Source organism: Diospyros lotus, chromosome 14 (genome assembly GCF_014633365.1).
Source record: "Diospyros lotus cultivar Yz01 chromosome 14, ASM1463336v1, whole genome shotgun sequence".
Taxonomy (NCBI): Eukaryota; Viridiplantae; Streptophyta; class Magnoliopsida; order Ericales; family Ebenaceae; genus Diospyros; species Diospyros lotus.
In genome coordinates, this window is record NC_068351.1 from 2,088,072 (window position 1) to 2,114,700 (window position 26,629).

A 26,629-nucleotide genomic window follows, 5' to 3' on the forward strand; every position below is an offset into this window, starting at 1 on the left:
GCTGGGGCCGAAGCAGTTCACCGATCTCACCAACGAGGATCCTTCCGTGTACTTGGCAGCGAAGATCGGTTCTCCAATAGGTAGGTATGTGTATTTTTGGTATTGTAATCCTTTGGTATTGTCTGGTTCCTCAAAATGTGCATCATGGTGAGTTCTGAAATCTTCAGGAAGAGACAAATGTGGTCCGTCTGAGTAGCCCTTTGGCTCGAGCAATTTGATTATATATACTTAGTCAATTTTTTTTCCCCCCTCTTATGTTTAATAATTTATGATACATTTATGTTACAAATAAATGTATATAATTATGTTTAAAACAAACACAAGGTGATAAATAACAATTGACAAAGTACTAAGAATACATACATGTTGTTACATGTTTCATGTAAATTTTGTGATTGAATGGCATCAGTCATGTAAGTTGGGTATGTATCAATCGTCCAAATGTCTAAAACCCATGATGTAGTTAGTCTTTGAGGTTCCAAATAATAATTAATTACCATCCAAATGAGGGGGTTCATAAACAGAGTAATTGTTTCCAATACTCTTTAATTAACATACATTATGTTTTGGTTAATTTTTAGAATAAGAGACAATGGGGATTTTAAATCATCACCATCTTCACTTGAACCCAAGAATCATCTCTCATTACATTGTATTCCATTCCAGAATGATGCATTTTAGGATAAACAATCATAAACAGACAGCATGTAAAGTAAAATAAATCAGAAACACACAGAAGATAGCAATCAAACTAACAAGTAGTAATCTTTCTTTTAATGAGGAACATGAATGTATCATAAATTGATTCATAAATATATACTTGTTTGATAATTGCTATGACTTGGTGACAAGAAATGAAGTTGCTAATATTCTTAGGTCTATAGTCAATGTTAATTCCAAAGAATTCATTTCTAAGAAAATATCTCAATAAAAGTAGCACCAATGATTCATTTCAGATTTTTTATTGCTTCAATGGCAGATGGAAACAGATAGTAGCACCAATGATTCATCCATTAAAAACCTCAATGAAGGCAGTGGTTCTAAACCTCCATTACCTTCTAAGTTTAAGGACAAAGGAATGAAAAAGAAACCTAGGCAGCAATCTGAAGTATGGGATCATTTTATAAGAAATGAAGATGACCTTTCTGACCCTAGAGCTGTGTGCAACTATTGTGATAAAAATTATGCAAGTGATACTAGAAAAAATGGGATAAGTACTCTTTGGAACCATGTCAACAATCAATGTAAGAAGAATCCTTACAGAGTAGAAGATAAGAAGCAGAAGATTTTACATTATCTAAAGAATAGTGACAATAAGGATGGAAGTGTTGGAGGTAGTAATCTTCTAGCTGTGGGATTTAGTCAAGCAACTTGTAGGATGGCATGTGCCAAAATGATTGTCATTGATGAATTGTCATTTAGGTTTGTGGAGCAAGAAGGTTTTAGATTATTTTGTGGTGTTGCATGCCCTAAGTTTGATCCTCCTTCACGCACTACAATTGCTAGGGATATAATTAATCTTTACAATGATGAGAAGAAGAAGTTGAAGTCATTTTTTGTTAAGAATTCACAAAGAGTCTCCCTTACCACTGATATATGGACTTCCATTCAAAATATCAATTATATGGTGCTTACGGCTCATTTTATAGATTTTGAATGGAAAATGCAAAAAAGAATCTTGAACTTTTGTCAAATTCCAAATCATAAGGGAGAGACAATTGGTAAAGCAATTGAGGCGTGTTTGAAACAATGGGGTATTGAGAATGTTTTCACAATCACAGTTGACAATGCTGCTTCTAACAATGGGGCTATTGGGCACATGAAGAAAAGATTACAAATTTGGAAGAGTGTTATTTGTGATGGGGAATTCTTACATGTGAGATGTTCAGCTCATATTCTTAATTTGGTAGTGGGTGAAGACTTAAAGGAATTGGACTTCTCTATTATGGCTATACGTAACGTAGTTAGATATGTTAGAGCTTATCCTTCAAGGTTGGCAAGATTCAAAAGTTGTGTCAAGAATACTTGTAAAGAAGAGAAGGCTCTTGTATGCTTGGATGTGCCAACAAGGTGGAACTCTACTTATTTAATGTTGGAGCATGCACTGAGATTTGTTGACGCGTTTAAATTGTTGGAAGAAGAGGATTTGCTCTATTTACAATATTTTTGTGAAGAGGATAAAAATGGGAAAAGGCCTATTGGGCCACCAAATTTTAAAAATTGGGAGAATTGTGCAACGTTCTACAAATTTTTGAAGACTTTTTATGATGCTACCCTCATGTTTAGTGCTTCTTTGAATGTTACAATAAATAATTATTTTCATGAAATTTGTAATGTACTTGGGAGACTAAACAAATGGTGTAACATCCCGCATCGAGCGATAGGAAGGACCGGAACAACTTACCCTGATGGGCCTACACGAACTTCCCAGGGGGTCACCCATCATTGGATTGCCCCAGGTCAAGCACGCTTAACTTGGGAGTTCTTTGCCAACATTCAGCCCAAAAGGTATCCAGCTGGTGTTGTTTCCTTTCTTACACTATCCTCGATATATACTAACTTCTCTGGGCTCTCGGGGTATTACATTCTCCCCCCCTTAAGCACATGACGTCCTCGTCATGCGACCTTACAACTGGTCCCAGACCTTCTCCCCTTGGGGGCTGCCATCCTAGAAGCCTGCCAGAAGCCGCTCCTTATACAGGCCCTCAAGCCCCGGCGCCACTCCCCGCCCTCATCGAACTGCTTTCGCCAAGGGTCGGCTCTGATACCATCTGTAACATCCCGCATCGAGCGATAGGAAGGACCGGAACAACTTACCCTGATGGGCCTACACGAACTTCCCAGGGGGTCACCCATCATTGGATTGCCCCAGGTCAAGCACGCTTAACTTGGGAGTTCTTTGCCAACATTCAGCCCAAAAGGTATCCAGCTGGTGTTGTTTCCTTTCTTACACTATCCTCGATATATACTAACTTCTCTGGGCTCTCGGGGTATTACAAATGGAGTTCATCTTACGAATCAATCTTGAAAGATATGGTTTCTAGCATGAAGATAAAATTTGATAAGTATTGGGGCAACATTGAAAAACAGAATATACTTCTTTATGTGGCGGTTGTGCTTGATCCTAGGTACAAGATGAAATATGTCGCTTTTTGTTTACGCAAGCTTTATTCTGAAGATGAAGTTAAAAACGTAATGGATTCTATCAAGAGCGCTCTAGGGAAGTTAGTGCATTTTTATGCAACAAATAACTCAAATGGACAATCAGGAGAACATAAACAGGGTGGGACAAGTTCTGAACAAAAGATTTCAGTTGTGGATTCTGATGAGGATGATGATGTTAACATGTTGAAATCTGATTTTGAGAAAGAATGTATTGAAGATAATGCTTTTGAAATGAAAAATGAGCTTGAAAGGTACTTAGCTGAGCCTAATGAGGATATAAGAAATAATACTTTTGATATTTTGAATTGGTGGAAGGTAACTTCATCAAAGTACCATATCCTATCAGAGATTGCTTGAGATGTTCTTGCCATCCAAGTGTCAACAGTCGCTTCTGAGTCAGCTTTTAGCACTGGAGGTAGGGTGCTTGATTGCTTTCAGAGTTCATTGAGTCCATCTATGGTAGAAGCTTTGATTTGTTACCAAAATTGGTTGAGAGGGACGTCTTTACCATTGGATATGACTTCAGTATTAGAAGAGCATGCTACTTATGAATCAGTTGAATCTGGTAATTTTTTATTCACTCATTAAACATGTTTATTATTTTATTTATATTAACTCTTAACATTTTATTTTTCTAACTTTATTGTTTCTCTTAATATTACAGATAAGTCCACTATGACAACAGATACTGTAAACATTGATTAGTGATGAAGTTGGAGTTAGAGGCTTGGAGCATGTGTGGTTGTGTTATGAACTTTGAACTTTTAAGTTTATATTTCGATCGGATTGTAACTTATCTTATTTTGAATGGTTATGTTATTGCGTGGCATGTTTTTGCCGTTTTGAACTTTAAATACTTAAGTTATGATTGATGGTTGTCAACTATAATTCATTGTTAAATAGTTGCTAAATATGTAATTGCCAATAGGTTATAATTGCTAAATAGTTGCCAACAGGTTATAATTGTTGAATATGTTGAATAGAATAATTGCTAAATAGTTAAATATGTTATAACAATGTTGCATGTTTTATTTATTTATAACAGGTTGGAGATTGTATGTTAAACAGGTTATTTTCAAACCGCGGTAAACCGCACCAATCCAGACTGCAAATGCGGTCTGGATTGGTGCGGTTTGGCTGCACCCAAACTAGACCGTGGTTTGGTTTGGTCTAACCGCACTAGCGGTTTGACGTGCTAAAAATGGTTCAGACCAGCCAAACCGCACCGTGCACACCCCTAATTTTAAATGTACCACAAAACTGCACAAAATCACTTATTTAAATGTTTAATCAAATAATGATACACACATGCACTGTTATAGCAGTTTTCTAGCATTTTCTCAACTTTCTCTCTTTTCTCCTACATCTCTTCTCTCTCCAGTGTCTCTTGTCTTATTTTCTCTCTCTCCAACGACATCTTCTAAGTTCATTCTCTCTTTCTAGCATTTCTTCAATTCAGAAAACACAATTAGAATCACAAAAAGTTCAGAAACATAAATATATTTTTTGTCTAAGTTCAGAGACATATTTAAAACCACAAAAATTTAGACTGCATTCTCTTTAATTACTGTTTTCAGTTCGTTTTGATTTTTTAGTTTTTTAAAATCCTAAAAACGCATTTACTTTACTATTTTTAAAAATGTATTTTCAAAAATAAGAAAAAAATTTATAAAGCAAACCGAAAACATTTCAATGTTTTCAACATGCCAAAACACACTGAAAACATCAAAATGAAAAAATGAAGAAAAAATAAAATAAAATAAAATTATTCTTAAATTTTAAAAAAATAATATATCTATATTATAATTAAAAATATAGGATAACATATAGTATATTATTAAGTGTATTACATATATTGTGTATAATAATATTTAATATAAACTATGTTCAATGTCACAAATTCATTAATTAAATTTATTATTTTATTTTAATAGTAAAATTTCATTTAAAATAGTTAAATTTATTATTTAATAATCAAATTCATTGAAATAAATATTATAAAATATTTTTTAAAATTATAAAGTGTATGCATTTTTTAGTTTTTTTTTAAAAAAATAATTTTTTATAATAATAAAAAGAACGCGTTTTCAAATATTTCAAAATAAATATTCAAAATACAAAAATAAAAATAAATTAAAAATTAAAATACGAAAAAGAACACAATCTTAAATTTTTTTTAAAAAAATACAAAAGTTCATTAACATAAACATGTTTTTAGCCATCATGATATGTATATATGTGTGTATATGTATATGTGTATATATATTTGTGTTTGCATATAAGATATATTTTAAAAGGTTAAAAGTTAAAAATTGTTATACGCTATTCCCGCATCACCCCTTATGGGTCAAGTTCAGTTCAATGGATCGGCCCAATCACCTAGAGCTCGAAAAATTTCGGCAATCTCGTCAAATGAAATCCATACATCATCGAAACCCGAAACTCATAAAGCAAGCATCTTGCGAGCTCCTAGTAAAACCCCTTAGCGAGCTCTCAATGATCGACTAACGGGCTCGCTATAAAACTCTCAGTTCGCTGGACCGCCCAAGTCGCTGGCCTAAAACCGTCAGCTCACATAAGTGGTAAAGCTGTTGAAAAGTCAGAGGTAGGGACTATTCACTTTATCTGCAACAACTCATGCCCCTCGTAATGAGGATCCTACTCCCGATTTTGTGTAGACAATAAGGGTTGTTTGTCCCATATTATGTAATCATCGTATTTCTATATGTTATCTAAATTGTAAAAGCCTTTCAGTATAAATAAGAATCATAGATATCATGAGGGGCGGGGACAGAGACAATAATCAAATACCACCATTCTGAGAAAATAATCAGAAGGCGGTTATGGAGTAGGTATCGTTCTGGCCGAAACCACGTAAAAATTTCGGTGTCGATTCACGTCCGAGATCTTTATTTTCTTCTTCTTGGCATTTTGGACTTATTCACCGTGGCCCAAGACGAATCAAGGGTCGACTGAAATTGAACGTCGACAAAAAATATTAAAAAGCTTTAAAATTTAAAGTAGGAGTAATAAAGTAACAATATATATATACATTGTTTTTAGATAATGTGTATTTATTATTTTTTTAATATTTAAATAATTTTATTTATTAAATAAAAATAATTTAAATTTAATAAATAAATATAATTAATAAAGTTATTTAAGAGTAATGGTATTCAGAAATGAACAATAGTGATGTGCATCATCAATTTTACTAAAGATAAATAATATTATTTATTATTTAAATGTCAAAAAATATAATAAATATATTTTGTTTTAAAATATAAAATATATTTATAACTTACTTTTAAAATAATATAGTAAACTAAAGATTCAAAAACGGCAGATGATGCAATCTGTTTAGCGCGGGGGCCGGAAACGGAAACCGACGTCTAAGCAGAAGCCAATGGCGGTCACCTTTCTCTCTCCGGTAACAAACAAGGAAGAACCTCTTCTCTCTATCTCACTCACTCACTCACTCACTCACTGCAACAGCCTTCGGACTCTCTGGAAATCGTAACAATGGATATTGTAATCGAATCTCCCAAAAGTAGCCCGTTACTTTGGGTGTAGGGTTTCCAAATACCAAATCAATACATGTTTAGATCATCGTCGCAATGATTTATTCATGGCTCGCTCGCTCCTCTCGCTCTGCATTTCGTACGGTAATTTGTTTATATATTTATACGTAAATGCGCCTTTTCCGCGGTTGATTTCTCATTTTATTCGATTTATCGGGCAGAATGTTATTTCTGGCAATCGCTGTGTGAGGAGAGTCGCTTCCGAAGAATTGTTCTCTCCAAATGCTTGCACTGATTGGGGATTAGGGCTCGTGAGGGGTTATTTGACTTTGATTGGAGCTGGGACCGGGAAACTGCCTATTCCTAAGGCTTGCTTGTCGGAATTTAATCCCATTTTTGCAAAACCTGGGCATAGGCGGCTTTTCTGTAGTCAAGCTCCAAAGAAAAGAAGTAAGAAGGATTTCGTTTTATGATCGCGTGTTTATGTTATGGTTGTTTTTCTTTTCTTTTTGTTAATTTGGTTGTTGCGGTTGTGGATAATTGTTGTGTTTTTCTGATGTGTGTTTGTAGACTATGAGAATTATTACCCAAAAAACAAGAAAGAAACACCGAGAGAGAACAACCAGAGGTCACAATCTAAAGGTACGTGGGCAATTTCTGGAAACTTTTGATGAATTGGATGGGCTGCTAGCTACTTTTACAACTGGAAGTATGTTGACCTGTTAAGCATAAGTGTTTGGGTTTTTAAGTGTTTTTGACCCCTTGGGAAATGTGGACAAGTATGATTCCGTGTATAGATACATATAGTGGATTGATATGGCTGGGTTACGATTTGACAAGTCTCGAATCTGAGACTTATTCAATTCTGGAAATTATAGTAGCGTGGGAATTCAAATTGGAGGGAGAGAGAATTTGAAAGAAGGAGAGATAATTGAGAGAGAAAAGAGGGAAAGATATTGGAGGGAAAGATTTATGATCTATTTCCTTAGCATAAATCCTATCCTCAGTGGCTGTTATCCTTTTATAGGCGGGCTCTAGTTGTAACCGAAATTGTACAAGCTGTTAGAGCTACAACCATTTGGTACAACTATGGCTTATTACAGCTACCAGGCTAACTACAGCCTTGCATTTAGCTGCTAATTACGTCTATGCCCTTGTCCACCCTTTAGGGTTGTGACATTTCCCCTCCCCTTGAGATCTTTATTGTCCCCAAGAAAGAACAGAAGTTGGGCTGCTTGGGGGTACTACTTTCGCAAGTCCAGGTAGGTACTCCCAGGTTGGATTATCTGGGTGCAGGTGGCTCCATTGGACTAGCACTTCAATTAGGGGCAGTGTATCCTTGTAGGTGATCCTTCGGTCCACAATGGCTTGGGGTTCCGTGGGCACCTCTTTGTCTTCGTCTACTGGGGGAAGATGGGGGCTGGTAGTGGCTGTTGGCTCCACCACTTTCTTTAGTAGTAACATATGGAACACCGGATGAGTGGGTGTCCCCTCAGGCAATTGTAGCCTATAGGCTACCTTGCCTACTTTAGCAAGAACCATGTATGGCCCAAAATACTTAGGGCTTAACTTAGAAGTAGGAGTTGTTGAGAAAGAGTACTGGAGGAACCTCTTGACCTTCAGGTATACTCTATGGCCTAAGCCTTTAAACAACTCTTGCCAAAAATGGCTTGTAAAGATCTTGTCCTTGTCGGACACTATTGATTTTGGAACCCCATGAATCTTGACTACCGAGTCAAGGAACTGTCTAGCCACCTCTTGGGCCGTGAATGGGTGGGTGAGACTTATGAAGTATGCAAACTTTGTTAACCTGTCTACAATCACCAATATAGCGTCCCTGCCTTTTGATTTAGTAATCCTTCAATAAAGTCCATAGATACCCCTTCCCAAGCCTGTTCTGGAATGGCCAATGGTTGGGGTAGACCCTGGTAGGGCCACATGCTCGTGCTTGCATCTCTAATAGGTAGGGCAGGACAATACAATTCCACTACTTCCTTCTTTAATGCTAGCCAAAAGAACATCTATCTTACTTTGCGATATGTAGCCCAAATTCTAGAATGGCCCCCTAAGGGAGAGTCATTTAAGGATTGCATAATCCTTCTTTTGAGCCCCTGATCGGCCTGATCATTCCCCACCACTATCCAGTTGTGATATCTAATCAGCCCCTTTGTCACGTACCCCCCCTACTCCCAATAGGCCCTATAGCCAGTTGCTTTTGTAGTTCTGTTAGCGACTCAGTATTTTCATAGCTCTCTATGACCTCTTTTACCTAATTAGGGACTATAGCTGCGATGGCATTGCAGCTGGCCTGTTCTTCTCTTCTGGAGAGTGCATTGGCCACTTTATTTTCTTTCCCTTGTTTGTAGTGAATCATATAATCCAAACCCAGCAACTTGCATACCCCCCTTCCTCTGGAGTTGAGTGTGTAATTTCTGCTACAACAAATACCTCAGGCTGTCATGATCAATCTTAATGATGAAGTGGCCGCCCTCTAGGTAGTGCTTTCACTTGTCCACTGCCACCAAGACTGCTATTAGCTCCTTGTCGTGCACACTTAGTCCCAAATGATTTGGAGCTAATGCCTAATTGAGATATGCCAATGGTTTGCCCTCTTGCATGAGTAGTGCACCCACTCCCAAATCTCTGGCATCTATCTCCACCATAAAGGCTTTTGAGAAGTCAAGGAGAGCTAATACAGGGGCTTGTGTCATAGCCACCTTAAGCGTTCCACATTAGTGCCCTCAATTCTTCGAACTTATCCAAGTACTTCGTCACCGTTCCCACCTGCTTTAGCATCTTAAACTCCTCGATCATGTCGGACATGTTTTTCTCCCCAAATCTTACACATAATTCCTCAGCAAACTCATTCCATCCAGCCTCTACCTCCCTCGCCTTAATCCATCCCAGATACCAGGAGTTGGTAGTATCATTGAGATGAGTTGATGCCATGGTTACCCTCTGCACCTCAAATACATTATACAGTTGAAAAAATCTCTCTCACCAACAGATCCATCACCTAGGCTTGGATCCATCAAACAAGGGAATCTCTAAACGGGGTATAGGGGTGTGGACATTAGTATGAGAATTTAGACCTCTTACTGGCACTCCGATGTTCGCCTCTAAGGGCTCACTTGGCTCCCTCAATCTGTCGGGTTGCGAAAGTATTTTGTGGTCTGAATGACTGGGATCCGTCGGAATGATTGGGAATTCAGGCAGTAGCCTGAATTGTGGAAGGGCAGAGAGCATATTGAATATGTTGTGGATCCTCTGTCCGTATTGATCAATCATCTCCCGATGTTTTCCTAACTCCTGTTGCATGGCTTCTCTAGCAGCAACTTGATCCTCCCTTCCTTGAGCAATTTCCTCACGAGTCTGGTTCATTCCAAACTCCAACACCTCCATGCCCGTCTCCAGTTGCTTCAAGCGCGTTCCTTCCGCCATTGTTTCTGCTCAATCTAATACTGCCTTCAATCACTGAGGACGTCCGCTTTGATACCAAAATGATAAGTCTTGAATCTAAGACTTATTCAATTCTAGAAATTATAGTAGCTGTGGGAATTCAACTTGGGGGGAGAGAGAGAATTTGAAAGGAGGAGGGATAATTGAGAGAGAAGAGGGAATGAAATTGGAGGGAAAGATTTATGATCTATTTCCTTAGCATAAATCCCATCCTCGGCGCATGTTATCCTTTTATAGGCAGCCCCCTAGTTGTAACCGAAATTGTATAAGCTGTTATAGCTACAACTGTTTGGTACAACTATGGCTTATTACAACTACCAGGCTAATTACAGCCTTGCCTTTAGTTACTAATTACATCCGTGCCCCTGACTGCTCTTTGAGGTAGTGACATGATTGAACCTATAGCTGTAATGCAATAACACGACGGTTCTGATTGGTTATCCACTCTATTCTCCACTTTGGTTTTGTACTTTTGTGTTTTATTGCTAGCAGTTGGGGCCTACTGTTGTTCATACAGAGTGTTAAATTCACAGCTGTCTTTGCAAATTATGATAATGCCTCATTTTTGTAGTTGATGGCCTATTATTACTGAAATTGGACATTTTGTTAATTATGAATAAAATCCCAGCTATGTTGGCCATGAACGGTGTTTCCAGTAGAGGCTGATACTGAGAAATGCAAGCACTTCAAGAAAGTGTTTTGTCATATTAGACATTGATAATTTGATATTTGATGGATGTTACTGATAATTGTTAGATAGTAGTCTAAAGGAACCATATTATTATTATTTAACTTTTCTATAATTGGATATTTTGACAATTTCTTTTGTTATTTGTTCAAATGTGACCATTATGTAATTCGACACTTTAGGACACTGGTGTATAATGGAAGCTGTGTACATATCTTTACATTAGTAGGCCCCCGTGTTGCAAGTTTAAAGTTATGTTTTTAGTGCAATCAAGATGATTTGGAGATAACTAATAAAGTTATTATTATCTTTTGATTTTCGATATTTTGATTTTATCTTGATGTATTTAATTTTATTAGGATGCCTATTGCGTTATATGGTAGAAACTTAGTAGTGTTAGTATGATACTATGGGTGGGCACATGCTATAAATGATTATATAAATACAAATAAATGTTCAGATTTTTTTTTTGTTTCGTTTGTTGTGTTCTTTTTTTTGTAATAAAAAATGTTACAAGCAATTTTGCGTAGATAGTTTTGGGTGGTTATTACAGGAAATTTTATGTGTGTTGATGGAGAAACCAAGTAATTGGTTAATGAATTAAAGGGCAGTTTGGAGAAACAAAATCTTGATAGAGCTTCAGTGGATGGTAAATAGAATCACTAGATGATGGGTATTTTGGGAATAAAGAAATCTTGGCAGGGCTTCAAAATTAGGTAACATCAGATCTGGTGTTTGCTTGTGTAATAGAATAGATTAGGTAAGATTAGTTTTAGAAGAGTTTTAGGTGTTTTATAAGTCCTCTTCAGCCTATAAATTTCACCTGTTCACTAACAACAATAATACACCAAGCCTGTAATCCCACTAGGTTTTAGTTATATGGATTCTAACTCGCCAATCATCCCTACAAATGATCATGCCATCTCTAAGGTAATTATATTTTATATCACGTCTAAGAATATTTCACCAAATTTTGCTTTCCCGTTCATTACATTTATCTTTTAATTCTATAAGCTCTTCTAACAAGCACATCTATTGATCTTCTTCTCACAAATTGAAACCATTTAAATGCATACAGGCATTCTATCTTTAATAAGTACTGTTCAAATCCTTATGGATAACACCATTTCTAGTTTTATTTTTTCTTGTAGCATCATCACCTCAGCTATGCTAATATTTTACACATTGATACTTGTCTAGCATTCTGTGTCGTATAATAGAGATGGTTTTATAGCCATCCAATAATTTTTGTTTCTTTTTTAGTTTTAGATGGATTTTACAATTGCATAAAATGTTGGAAGCATTTTCTCCATTTTAAGAATCAGCCTTGTGCACATTCTTAGTGTAATGTAATTGTAAATGAAAGAATTTAATTATCTCCTCTACATATCCTTAACACACGTTTTTGCTATGTGATATATGTCCTTAATAACCTTTACTTAAGTAATTCAAACTTCCTGTTCTAGAACTCTTCACTATATCTTTTGCAACTTTGTTATGGGCTTTTTCTAATTTATAGAATCATATATAAATAGTTTTATTTATCTTTAGATGTTTTCATGAAACGTCTCTATAAATAGATAGCTTTTCTTGTTGACCTATTAGGCAATAAACCAAATTCATTACGGTGACATTAATTTTTCTTCTTAACCTTTATCCAAACATTATCCTTCAAAGTAGTTTGATTTTTCTATAATTTTCACAATTTTAAATATCTCATTTGTTCTAATAGACACCAAGGTGTTCTTTTTCTATTCCCTAATTCAGTCTTGAATATCTGATCTTGTATTGACTCGTTCACATGTATCCATAAAACTGCTCCTTCCTTTTTTAAAAGTGGTGGCTCCGCTTGTAGAAGGATTAAAATATCAAGATGTTTAAATGTCGTCAATCCAAATTCTTAAATATCAAACATATAAAAAGGTAAATTATAGTTGGCACTCTTGAGCTTTAGCCTAACTATAGGCAATACCCTTTACATCCTAGAAATTAGACTCACCTCTTTTAACTTTACAAAATTCGTATCCCTTTGCTCTCATCATTAGATGAAAAAACAAATCATATCAAACCTTTATTCCCTTATGTGGGATCAACCACATGAATTCTAGATTTTCATTCATTTATCTTCTATAAGGCTGCCCATATACTTAATGTCAAACCCAAGTGTCTCATATCAAATTTTTTTGGGCTTCCCTTACCTCATTTAGTAACTACTTGCTCCATTCCATCAACTTTTCTTATAGGAACCTCTATTGGTTTTGTTCTCACATGATGAAACCATCTTAATTATGCCTCCCACACCTTATTTCTAATATGACCCCTCTGACCTTATTATGAACATCCATCTTAGGATCCTTATATCTATTAATGCTCATATTTTGCACATACTACCATTTTACCATGCAACATTTTGTGCCATACAACAAAGCTAGTTTTATAACTATCTTATAAAATTTTCCTTTTAGCTTTAGTGGAATTTCACTGTTACATAAAATGCTAGGAGCACTTTCTCATTTGAACCAATCCGCCTTAATTCTATGAGTAATATCCTCATTAATCTTCCCTCTTTGGATGATTAATTCGAGATATCTAAATTGGTATTTTCTTGGTACCGATTTAGATAGCCTATGTTAAAATTTTTAAAATGCCTTCATTTTCTCTCTCCCCTTTTCTGGCAGAACTAGGTGGGTTCAGCTCTTAACCGAGGCTCTCTGGTGGGTTCATCTCTGAACCCAACAGCAATGCTCTCTCAAAAGCGAGGCTAAGTTAAAGAATTTGAACCCTGCAACGAATGGGGCTCTCTCACTCCCTTCCGTCCTCTTCTCAGTGACGGTGGCCTGCCACCACCAGTGCATTTTTTTTTTTTATTTGCAGTGGATTTTTAGAATATGTTTTTTATAATCAGAAAATACATATATATATATTTAGTTTATATATATAAACTATCAAAGATAGTTCATATCAATGTTTAAAAACCAAACCAGGATATTGAACTCAGAAGGGGAGAGGTTCATGGTTCAATTTTTGGACTAGGGTTGAATTGGGATATATTTTTATAAAATAAATTAATATAATCATTAAAACTATAATATAGAAATTAAAAATAAAAAATATCATATAATTATACATTGAACTTTAAATTTTAGGTGACAAGAAATTAACAAAAACTTTAGGAACAAATAAAAACAATAAATAGAAAATCTCTTTATAATGTGAAGATATTTTCCCATCGCCATTTCTGTCCCTGGCCATCATTAATTTGCTTCTGTTCACAGCATTCAAATTCACCATTGCCAATTACATCCTCATAAATGCAACACCAACCCACTTTCGATTTCTCTTTCTTCGATGCATTACTTACAAGTTATGAATTCATCTAGATATCTATTCATATGTTCATCTTCTCCCTTTTCCTCTCTCCATATGCTTTTCTGTGTGCATTCCCCTCTCTGGTTGATCTTCTCCACCCCCTCTTGTGCTCCATAAGCGGTGACTGGTTTGTCTTCTTCCCCTCTCTGTATCTGTAAATTTTTTTTATGTCCTCATCAGTGCCAAAAGTGGATGTTGGTTGTAGAATCAAAAGGGAGTCATGAGTTCATCAATGTGGGCTGTGGATTTGTCATCTTCAACTCTGTAAAATCTGTCTAATTTTTTAATTTTTGGTGGTTTATTGTGAGATCAATTCAACACAATGACTTTGGTTTGTTGGCTATGTGTGAAGGATCGGGGGCAATTCAACCCGCTCAGTTCATTCAGTTTGCTTGTTCACTAAAAAATCAGCTGGTATTTTGGTTTGAACCAAGCCAGATTCCAAATTGGTTCCTGGTTTTTCTGGTTGAATCGGATGGTTTGGTCCAGTTTTCACATCATCAGTTTATATATATTTTATAATTTCAGTGCATTTTTAAATGTATAGTATATTTTATGTAATTAGAAAATATATTTATTTATATTTTTAGTTTCTACATATATATAATTTTCAGTGTATTTTTAAAATATATTTTTTTTGTAATTAGAAAATATATTTATATATTTAGTTTAGAGAGAGAATTTAAAAAAGCATGGATTTATGTTATTTTTTTAATGGCAAGGGAGTTCAACATCATTTTCAGCATGTGGGGGCTTCTCGGCTGTAATTTGACTACATCTCAGGGGTAACAGTGTAGCTACTCAACATACAAAAAATAATTGTGATTATAGTAAATTTTTGATCAAATAATTTTTTTTCATGAAAAATTAAAATAGAAATGATTCCTGTGGGATATTCTTTATAGGCCTGTTAACAACTCATTTTAAATTGGTCAATGAGTTTTGTTGCGTTTTGGTATGTTTGCGTATAAACAGGTAGAAATGTTACTATGAAATTTTTACATTACAGTGGAAAGAAGTGAAATTATGTTCCTTTATTATGCATGAGTTTACATTTATGTGTAGAAGAATGTAAGCTTTTTTCAGCAGTGCCATTATCAGTAGATGTACAATTTGATACATATGAAAGAAATGTGCTTTTTGAATTCTAGAGGTCTGGTCAGCATGCATATAGCTCTGCTCACTAGCTTTTTTCTGAAATAAAATTTAATCTTTGAACTTGAGCTGCTGTTTTCTCTGTCTGATTAACTTGTACGTCCGTTTGATTCATACTAATTATGTTTACCAGAGGAATCAAGCACTGGTGATCACAAGAACTTTCAGGAAAACTTCATGAAACAGTACCAAAGTATAGTCACGCTTTTGTTTTTTATTGCTTTTGTGCTCTCATCAATTTTTGGAAATCCTCATGAGCACAAGCAGGTCAGTGTTAATTTCTTCTTAGTTTTTTCTTTCTTGTTGTCACATTATGATTATGTGACACACTTTTGAATATCAATACTGTAATCTATTTGACATTATTGATTTGCTGCTAGGAATTTAAATATTTTCATTTGGTCCAGAACTTTTAAAGATGTAAAAGCCGTAATGTTCTTGGAGCATTTTGGCATAATTTTTTGCATTGTTTAAAGTAGCATAGCCTGCAAGTAAGGCCATGTATCTACAATGCCAAGCTTGTCTAAAAAGACAGTAAAAGAATAAACAAAAGAAGAATACCCTTTAACCACTGAAAGAGGAAATGGGAAATGTCCCTGATGTAGAACCTGGGACAAATCACAAAAAAAATACACAAAATTGTTGGAGAGCAAATGACAAGCTGAAGTTGACCCTTTCCCTCAATCCTCTACCTTAAAATCCCCATCCAGCCTAAGCTGTTAACCTTTTTAAACATGAGACTACTATGACAATTAAAAAAAAAATGGTAAAATGGTCCTTGTGGCACAGTCCTAACACACACAGTATTGTATCCGATTTCTCCACTTATTCTCAAACCCTATCCTTTCTGAAATACAGTCTAGGAAGGCCCATCAAACATTGTATAAGCTTGTTCTAGATCTGGCTTACAAATAGCACGAGAATTTCTATACAATCGAGATTTCACACTCATTTGCAACAAGCATAGTATCTAGAATCTGCATACTCTCAACAACATTCTGGGGCTCAAAGACTACTGTTCTCTTCCCTACTTTAGTCTCTTGGTTGGCAATTTTGCTAAAATTCTATAAATGTTTTGCACCAAAGCAACAGGCGTGAAATCGTTTAATTCCAATGCTTATCCTTTCTTAGGAATTAGCACTAAGAAAGAAGCATTCAAACTGTTCTCAGATCTTGTGTTCTCATATTCCTTCATTTTGTCTAATAAATTTGTACCTACCATAGACCAACAGTGTTGGAAGAGAGCTATCTGAATCAAGCTAGTCCAGGGGATTTCTCCTAGTTACAGCCTTTTAATTCTTCAAGAACTGACTCTGAAAGGGTCTTTCTAGCCAAACCTTCTTATCCTTCTTATACTTGTTTTATAGTTTTATGCTGGTAACTTGTTCCTATCCACTTAAACACTTACGTTAATCATTCTTAACTTAGGCCAGACAAGGGATGGGATCGGATTGTTCAACCTTTAGTGCATGTGGTATGTGGGATTTGAAGCATTATGTGTTTAGGGTGGAGTTTGGGAAGAGTTTTCCTTATGAAACCCAAGTAGGGTTGACCTAAACTCATCTGGATCTGCCGGCAACCCAATGAACACCATGTTAAAATTTGAAATAATCATTAGAAGTGAATATGAGATAGAATGATTAAAAAAATACAAAATGGGAAATGAGAGAGGGAAAATAAGTGCTTTAGAAGAATAAATATTTTATCAGTTCTACTTAGAAAATTCCAGTTTTAAGGACAATTTTCGTAGGAGTATTTTCTTTGTGGTTGTGGTCCTCAGACTAATTGTTTGCTATGATTATTGGCAAGCTTGCCTTTGAAACAAGCATGAAAATGTCATTGCTTAAATAAGTTTCCCCATCCCCCTCCTTTATTATTATGATGGTGACAGTGATGATGATGATTTTAGGGCTAGGCATCTTTTGGTTTGTTCATTCCATGTGGTATTTGTTCCATATCATTACCATCATTTGTCTAAGATTGCTGTCCTTTACAGTGGTTGTAGACTGATAACTTTTCATGTGTAATTCCTGGGCCAAACTTTCATGGTTTATACTGGTGGGCTTCTGAATTCCCTAATCTATTTTTATCACCCCTTCTTTCTTTCCCTGGTCATTTTCTCTTTTTTAATTTATAGTGTAGTTAAATCATAGCAGACTGTCATACCAGCACTGTTGCTATTGTCATTACAACAGGCATGGATTATCTAAAATAGACTCCTCTTTTCTTGCTTTTGACAAGTGCTCCTGGAAAAATTGCTTGCTAAGGCTTCCCCCCCCCCCCCCCCCCCACCCCCCAAAAACCATCTTCTCTCTCTCTCTCTCAGATCATCTGTCATCTGATTAGTTTCTTTCTATTTCTGCAGATTAGTTTTCAAGAGTTCAAAAATAAGCTCCTTGAACCTGGTCTTGTGGATCACATTGTTGTTGCAAATAAGTCTGTTGCAAAAGTCTATGTGAAGGGCTCCCCATCTGTTACTGATCAAACCAATGATCAGGTTGTCCAAGTTCCTACAGATGGTGTGAGCCAATACAAGTTCTATTTCAATATTGGAAGTGTTGACTCTTTTGAGGAAAAGCTGGAGGAAGCCCAAGAAGCCCTGGGAATAGACCCTCATAATTATGTTCCTGTAACATATGTATCGCAGATGAATTGGTTCCATGAACTGCTGAGGTTTGCCCCGTCAGCCTTGATTTTAGTGTCCTCACTATTCATAAGACGAATAATGCAGGGTAGACCAGGTGTTGGTGGCTCGGGTGGCAAGGGTGCCTGGGGAATTTTCAACATGGGAAAAGCAAATTTTACAAAGATGGATAAGAATTCAAAAAACAAGGTTAGCCGTTTATTTACTTTTTCTTGGATTTCTTGTATTAGCACAATATGTTTATGGTAACAGCTTTATTTACTTTTTCTTGGATTTCTTGTATTGGCACAATATGTTTATGGTAACAGCTAAGTTAATCTGAAAGGGTAATTCGCTTAGACCCAATCATTTGAATCCCAGTGCTGACTGACACAGGCATCCCCCATTGTTGGCCTTCACAATAGAATGTCTTGATGAGTTTGACCTTGTAAGGTTTTGTATTATTGTTGTTTGGCCACAGAAATTTCTGAATACCATTGACTTTGAAATGTGCAAAGATAACAAAGGCCATGCTCATACAAGTGACATATAAATAATTCTTTGACTAGAAAGGGGAAAAATATCACCTCATTAAATCAGTTCCCTACAGAATCTTTAACTAGAATTTGTTTTCCTTTTGAAGTTTTTTTTTTTTTTTTTCGTCCCATGAGTGAATTGATTAGTTTTTAGAAATATAACCCAAAAATTGAATGCATATCATCATCCTCCTGAAGTCTTTCCTGATCAAGCCAGAGCAGTTTCCATGAATTGATTCATGTTTAGTGGCACTGATAAAAAATCAAAAATTTGTTTGAACAAAAACATTAGATTAACCCACTCTAAGGTATATATTGCTAAAAGATTATCATGAACTGGAAAACAACAGAAAAAAAAAAATTATGCGAACCCAATTCAACAGACAATAAGAAAATGGAAATGTTTACACATATATGTTACCATATGTATCTTTCTATCTCTGTTCTCTGATGATTGCAAGCAATAGATACACGCGAGTCCATGCATGCACACATGTTTATTTATGTCTATGTGTTCCTCTATTGTTAAGATTAGGAGCTCTTTAGATACCCAATCAATACTTTATTTGCCAATTCACTCAACACTCCTCACCAGAAATCAATCACCAACAGAAAATATAAACTGCAAAATACAAGAACAGAATTTAACAAAGAAAAATGAAAGAGATACAACCAAACCAACACAAGAGGCGCCCAATGTATCTTGGTTCAGGCTGCAAATACAGCCCTACATCCAGCCACAAATCTGAGAGCAATCCACTAGAAATCTGATGAAAAGCAGTTACAAGACCCCTATCCTCTATCACACGAGTACACTGCACACTCATAGAGATTACAAAGACTCTCCTTCTCACAAAGCCTTTCCTCTCTTTACAGCAATCTCACTTGCATTCAGAGACAAAGAATGATAGTTTGTGTTCTGTCCGATTGCCTTGCCAACGCCTTCTATTTATAGACAATAGGAGGCGGTAATTACAAGGTCTTTTAATTTAGCCTACACAAAGACTAAACTAACCCTTATAATAAAACATATAAGTTAACTTCTCTCTAACTTAGAATTTCCAGCCATTTTCATTCGCCTAAGGGATCTGCTGTTCTCTTAATCTTCTAGACAGATTTCTCAATGCAAAAACCCAACATCTATGTTTTATATTTTGCAGCTTATTGTGAGGCAAGTGATTGCAGAAGATTATCCTGAAGGTGGAGCAAATAGAGCATAAGATTGACAAAGATAAAATGAAACATAAATAGACTGAACAGTGGTACACGTATACCAGAAAATAAAAATGTCACACGAGAACACCATGCCTTAATCTCACCATGTGGTTAGCTACATAGATTCTAGCTTGTCAACCATCTCTATCCATGACTACTGATTCATCTTTTTGTGCATATGTTCGGTGTGTTCTATATTTTATAATCTGAAAAGGAAAGTAGAAGAGGGAGGGTGTTTATGAACTAGTCCCATCAGAAGCAACCACCAGTTTCTCTTCCTAAAATAAAGCCATCAAGCTTTGCTTTGTACACTAGACAAAGAATTACCCTATTATCCTCTTTCAAAAAGGCTGATCAATTTCATTTTGCTTTGTACACTATTCTCTTTCATAGAAGCTTATTATGGATTATTCTTTTTTCTCCTCTTTCAAAAAAGCTTATTATGGATTTTTCTTCTTATTCTTCTTGGAGGTGGCTTGGAGGTTTTATGTGCTGATGGTGGACTAGCTATAGGGGAAGATTTCCTCATTGTATTTATTGGTGCTGAATATGTGTAACAGTGTAGATCAGCAGTTATTAATGACTGCGTAGTCACTAGTCAGTGAAGATGTCCCCATTTTATGTGTTGGTGCTGAATAGGTGCAGTGGTGTATCTTATGTCTTACCAGTCATTGAAGGTTGTGGTGTAGCCAGCATATGCACTAGGGGTTAGACAGGGATTTTGGTGTTGATGGTGATTGTGTTCAATGGAGGATGGCATTGGTTTTTATTCATTTATTGTTTGAATTTGCGTGTTGTCATGACCCCTGGAGGAATTTTGTAATTGCATTGTATTTGTATTTCTGTTGATTGTACTTTGATGCTATTTTTTATTGTAACTGAAACTGTAGAGGATGGGGATGCATATGGAAAATAACAAGAATCGTTTCCCTCGAATTCTCTGTTCTCTCTCCCTCTCGAACCCTCTGTTCTCCCTCTCTCCCTGAACTAAGGTTGTTTTAGGTAGAATCCGGGAATAGAGAGAATTGGAGGGAGAGTTAGACAGAAAGAGAGGGAGAGTAGAAAGAATAGAGGGAGAACTGAGGGTTCAAGGGAGAGAGAACAGAGAATTGGAGGCAAAAGATTCTTGTTATTTTCCACATGAATCCCCATCCTCTAAAGTTAGCCTATTTATAGACTTGCTGCTCTTCAGTTATTGTAACTGAAGGTACAATCAAAAATTGCAGCAAAGTACAATCAACAGAAATACAAATACAATGCAGCAATTACAGTATTGCCCCTGAGGTCGTGACATGTGTGTGTTGGGGGGGATAAACTATGAGACATTTTTTATTTATTATTAATTTACTTTTATATTTGTATGAATGGAAAAAATACTTCCTTTGTAAAGTTCATGTGATTGTCAGCAGGGGAAGTCTCAGCCAATGTGCACTTGTGGGATCAAAGTGCTACTAAAACTAAGGCTGTGTGAGTTTGGTTTATATGTTGAATAATAAGTTATACTGCATTCTATGCCTTGATTGCTCCAATTTTGATGATTTAGGTATATTTTAAAGATGTGGCTGGTTGTGATGAGGCAAAGCAAGAAATCATGGAATTTGTTCACTTCCTCAAGAACCCAAAGAAATATGAGGAGCTGGGAGCCAAAATTCCAAAAGGTGCTCTTCTTGTAGGCCCTCCAGGGACAGGGAAAACACTTCTAGCTAAAGCCACTGCTGGTGAATCTGGTGTGCCTTTTCTGTCCATTGCTGGGTCTGATTTTTTGGAAATGTTCATCGGAGTTGGACCATCAAGGGTCAGGAGCTTGTTTCAAGAAGCAAGGCAATGTGCTCCTAGCATAGTTTTCATTGATGAGATAGATGCGATTGGTCGAGCAAGAGGGCGTGGGGGATTTTCACAGGGTAATAATGAGCGTGAAAATACTCTAAATCAACTGCTTGTGGAAATGGATGGTTTTGGAACCACCTCTGGAGTGGTTGTACTAGCTGGCACAAATAGACCTGATATTTTAGATAAAGCCTTACTGAGACCAGGTCGGTTTGATCGTCAAATTACTATCGATAAACCTGATATAAAAGGTCGTGACCAGATATTTCTGATCTATCTAAATAAGTTAAAACTTAATCAAGAGCCGTCATATTACTCTGAGAGACTTGCTGCTCTGACTCCTGGATTCTCTGGAGCTGACATTGCAAATGTTTGTAATGAAGCTGCTTTAATTGCTGCAAGGAATGAGAGTACAGAGATTAACATGGAACATTTTGAGGCTGCTATAGACCGGGTCATTGGTGGTTTGGAAAAGAAGAACAGGGTATGTTGTTTCTTGCATGTTTGGTTCATTTATTTTTTTGAAGCAACATTTCAATTCTTTATCTGCTTTGTTTTGTAAACACAGATGATTAGGGGTATCAGAGAAGATAATTGGTGGGCATCTTTCACTAGTTTGCAGCTTCATTGATTGCACACTGCTGTCTACATCCTCCGCACAAGCATCTTGTGTTAAATACATGAAAAATAAAAATGAAATGGATAGTGGAGACTTAAAGATTGATAAACGTCCCTGATTTATTTGAAAACTTAAATATAATATAGGAAATGAACCCAACCACGCCCCCCCCCCCCCCCCCCCCCCCCAACCCGCCACCTAAACCCACCAAATGATTTCTTTTTATGGTTTAAACCTCGAACAAGGCCTGGTGGTTGCTATTGTCTCTATGATATGGATGGCTCCTTCTGACCTACATGCTGTTTATTTGGCTAAAAGGAAACAGGAAAGTTAATGTTGGAGAAAGGTCTTACTGTCTGAGGACTAAAATTCCTTATTTAAGTGTGACAAGTCGAATAGTTGCCATCCAACTAAAAAATTTAAGCTATTAGCTGGTGTTACCTACCCTCTTATATGGCTCAAAATCTCTCCTACCTCATATGATGTGAGATTTGTGATACTCTTACACCCAATTCATTTCCCCCTCTGAGTGCGTTGGGCCTACTTGCCTACTCCCAGTGGGGTTTTTGGGTTGAAATTAGATTAAGAATTAGATCATTTGACACCATTTTGTCACCAGTCAGGCACGCTTGCTACTCAACCCAAAAGTTTAAGTTATTAGCTGGGACTACATACGCTTTTATATGGGCTAGACTTCTCTTTTCTTATCCTTACTGCAGGATTTGTGACATAAGCCTGTGGAGAATGGCTGTGTGACTAAAATTTCCAATTTAAGCCCAATATCAATTCATCCTAGAAGGAGGACTGACCTGTGGAGAATAGTCACATGACTAAAATTCCCATTGTCAATGCATATTCATTGCGAGACTCTGGATATACTGCAAAATAGATAGCGATTTCTATTTATTTAGCTGGAAATAAGCTACTAACATGATTGCCTAACATACTTGATAATGGAATACAACTGCAGGCACTGTGAAAATAGAAATCAGGGGCTAAGAGAAGTTATGATTAAGGATGAGAATTGTAAAAAGTCAGACTGATCCATTTACTTGTTCACACATTCAGGTGATAAGCAAGCTGGAAAGGCGGACTGTTGCTTATCATGAATCCGGTCATGCTGTTGCTGGTTGGTTCCTGGAATATGCAGAGCCATTACTCAAAGTGACAATTGTTCCTCGCGGTACAGCAGCTCTTGGGTTTGCTCAGTATGTTCCTAATGAAAACCTCTTGATGACCAAAGAGCAGCTCTTTGATATGACATGCATGACCCTTGGGGGTCGAGCAGCTGAGCAGGTGAATTTATCAAATCTCTGCCCTTTTCATTTTCATATCTATCTTGGTTGAGTTTTGGGTTATTTAGCATGGACATATACTTGACCGGTATTTGATGCATTAAGCAGTGAAGTTTCCAATTGCAATAGGAAATATGTCAAGGCTTGCTCTTAAGAAATTTTGCTAAAAGAATAAACTATTAAAATTCGTGTGACTACAAATTCATCAGACTCTTGCTTTATATTCATGCTTTTTGTTTTTGTTTTCAAGTTTCTATACTCTTGCTCTGTATTGATTTCTTATGTTTTCAAATAAAGACCTGATCACCTTTTTTATTTTTTGTGATTAATCATATCAAGAGCATGTTTATAGAATATTTTTTTTTTATTTACATTACTTATTGGAGTCCTATAATTTGCTGTGTTTATAAATTCCAAATTAGTCTCCTTTTTTCCAGCAATGATTCAGCATGCCAGGGTTTTTTTAAAAAAATTATTATTTTGGTTGATTATTTAGCCATCCATTAGTGGGATAAAGGTTGGATATGTTGTTGTTGTTGTATTTAGCCATCCATTGCACTTTAGAAATTAATAGCTTGGTTGCTTGTCACGAGTGCTTGTTTATTCCTTCTAAGGGAGCGTTTGTTAAAATGAGCAAGATAAGGTGGTATCAAGATAAGATTGTGATGTTTTTCGGACCAAAATATGAAATGGTCAAGATAAGGACGAGAAGCATTCCAAAATTTCTATCAGACTGTTTATCAAATTTTTTAGAATCCACTGGTAACTGTACTTTTTCTTTCCATGTATTTATTAATACATATGATAAGCATCAAGATAAGGGTTTTTTTATCAAAATATCCCTATTACCAAATTTATGATTAAAATAGTATTTTATGATTAATATGAATTGTCAAAAAAATTAAGATTAAAATTAAAAATAATATTTTATTTTCTAAATTCATGTTCAAAAATAAATTTAAAAAGAGTTGAAAAGTATAAATAATAATTGTTAGAATTACAATAATTCCACCTAGATAATTAAAAATGGCCAAAACATATTTTTATAATAGATAATAAAATATAAAATTAAATAAAATAATTTAAAAACTGATGAAAGGAATTATATTAGTTGATAAAATATATAGAGAGAGAGAAATTTAAATTTTAAAAATCAATGAAATGAATAATGTCATTTAAATTTTAAAAATTGTCAAAACATATAATAATTTAAAAATATATTAAATAATATTAATTATAAGAGTTAAATCAATAAGTTTTTTTAATAAATTTAAATCTTTAAAATGCATTAAATGGCATTAATTATCTTTCAAGGGGCAGATAAGTAATTGAGTCTTATCTTGAAAGAGCCAGATAAATTTATCCAAGAGGGGAAGTCAGATACATTTATCTTGAAAGGGGGAGATAAGAGCGCACGTGAGACCTTTTCCGGAAATAGTCAGATAAGCTTAACAAACACGTTGGAAAAACCAAACATCTAGAATGCTTCCCATATATGATATTTTCTCTCTCTTATCTTGATTAATGAACACCCCCGGAGCAAACATTCCTGCAAGATAAGTGATTTCACTGCAGAGAAAAAAAAATGGGTAGTACCTGCAAGCATCAAACAAGAAAGAAAAAAGTGAGAAGGAAGTCAATAGGATCTCATCTCATGAGGATGTTATGAACCTATTAATGATAGAATCTGGTAATAATGCCAAAAAAAGAAAGAAAAATGGTAGAATCTGGTAATAATGCCATTGCGTGGAAGATTTTTAATTTTTCTTGCACATATTCCAGGGTTATATTTCTCACTTTATTGTTATGTGGAAAATGATTCATGGTCCCGGAACATTGCTTGGAGGATGAACATATTTTTGTATGCTTTTTGATTGAATCGATATTGATGCCGTTATGGACAATCATCTGATTTGCAAATTATGTTACTGTAAAATTGCTCATAGTTTACCTCTTATTCCAGTTGATCAGTTTGAACTGGATGTCTGATTTGCCTTTCAATTTACCCTTTGAAACTTATTTCTTTCTGGGGAGTCTGATTTTCCGTGGGAAGCAGGTGTTATTGGGAAAGATTTCAACAGGAGCCCAAAATGACTTGGAGAAAGTGACCAAGATGACCTATGCCCAAGTGGCCGTCTATGGCTTCAGTGACAAGGTGGGTCTTCTTTCCTTTCCCCAAAGGGATGATGCATTTGAGATGACCAAGCCCTACAGCAGCAAGACTGCTGCAATCATTGACAATGAAGTAAGAGAATGGCTGGGAAAGGCATATGATCGCACTGTACAGCTGATAGAGGAACACAAGGAACATGTTGCTCAAATTGCAGAGCTTTTGCTTGAGAAGGAGATTCTACATCAGGATGACTTGATTCGGGTGCTGGGGGAACGCCCATATAAGAGCAGCGAGCCTACAAATTATGACAGGTTCAAACAAGGGTTTCAAGTAGTGAAACGAGATGATAAAGAAACAAAACAGACTCAGGTTGGAACCATAGAGAATGATGGGTCGCCACCTGTGGAACCTGAGGTGGTGCCAGCATAGTGAATAAAAACATTTAAATTATTATTGTAAATTAAGTACATTTTTAAGTGTTTTTGTTCTGCCTGCTCCCTCTATTTGGGGCTTATGCTAAATTGTAGAAACCAACTTTTATCTGCAACTAATGGTAAATGCAATTTCTTCTGCTATTGAGAATGCTTCAATCATCTCATGAAATGGAACAGCTATGATGATTTGTCTAATGTAGCTGTGGGGGGGAGCTGCTATGATTTGATTAGAACTGAAAATTCATAACGAAAATGAAGAATAATGTGCTACATCCTGAGCTGAAGCTGCAGATCCCTTGTCTGATGTCCCAGGCTGATTTATTTATTTATCAGGATGACTAGTTATTTGTTCAATGTGTATGTTTACCTTGTTTGTTTTGGAGTCTAAAACAATGACAGGAGCAGAGCTCTTTGGAAGCATTATTCTTCCTTTTTGAATTTATCATTAACAGCAATACAGGATGCGTATTGTGCTGACTCCTCTCCATGTCAACATTACAATTGCAGAGATAAAAATTCCATAAATCCTTCAAGACCCACAAATGAACGGCCAGAGAAGCTCCATGCCAGGTTAGTTCTAGATCGGAGCTTGCATTCTGGATTACCCATG

At 35.9% G+C, this 26,629-nt stretch overlaps 1 protein-coding gene across 2 annotated transcripts; it reads left to right on the forward strand.

The window, feature by feature from the left end:
- The first annotated feature begins 6,515 nt into the window (after positions 1-6,515).
- On the forward strand, positions 6,516-26,160 carry LOC127790699 (ATP-dependent zinc metalloprotease FTSH 8, mitochondrial-like). Of its 2 annotated transcripts, XM_052320313.1 has the most exons (8): positions 6,516-6,830; positions 6,908-7,136; positions 7,257-7,328; positions 15,491-15,624; positions 17,723-18,190; positions 21,275-22,042; positions 23,246-23,473; positions 25,529-26,160. In XM_052320313.1, exons 1-8 carry the CDS (start codon positions 6,783-6,785, stop codon positions 26,012-26,014), a joined length of 2,433 nt encoding a protein of 810 aa, XP_052176273.1. In that variant the 5' UTR covers positions 6,516-6,782; the 3' UTR covers positions 26,015-26,160. The 2 variants fall into 2 exon arrangements, with proteins under 2 accessions (XP_052176273.1, XP_052176274.1); XM_052320314.1 differs by lacking the exons at positions 6,516-6,830; positions 15,491-15,624 and having other exon boundaries at positions 6,990-7,136.
- Positions 26,161-26,629: the final 469 nt, after the last annotated feature.

Bases quoted from the DNA above. Each gene is read 5' to 3' on its own strand.
- LOC127790699 (XM_052320313.1), top strand. From the start codon at position 6,783: ATGATTTATTCATGGCTCGCTCGCTCCTCTCGCTCTGCATTTCGTACG. The intron at 6,831-6,907 runs GTAATTTGTTTA...TTTATCGGGCAG, and splicing joins CTCGCTCTGCATTTCGTACG to AATGTTATTTCTGGCAATCG. The intron at 15,625-17,722 runs GTCAGTGTTAAT...CTATTTCTGCAG, and splicing joins ATCCTCATGAGCACAAGCAG to ATTAGTTTTCAAGAGTTCAA.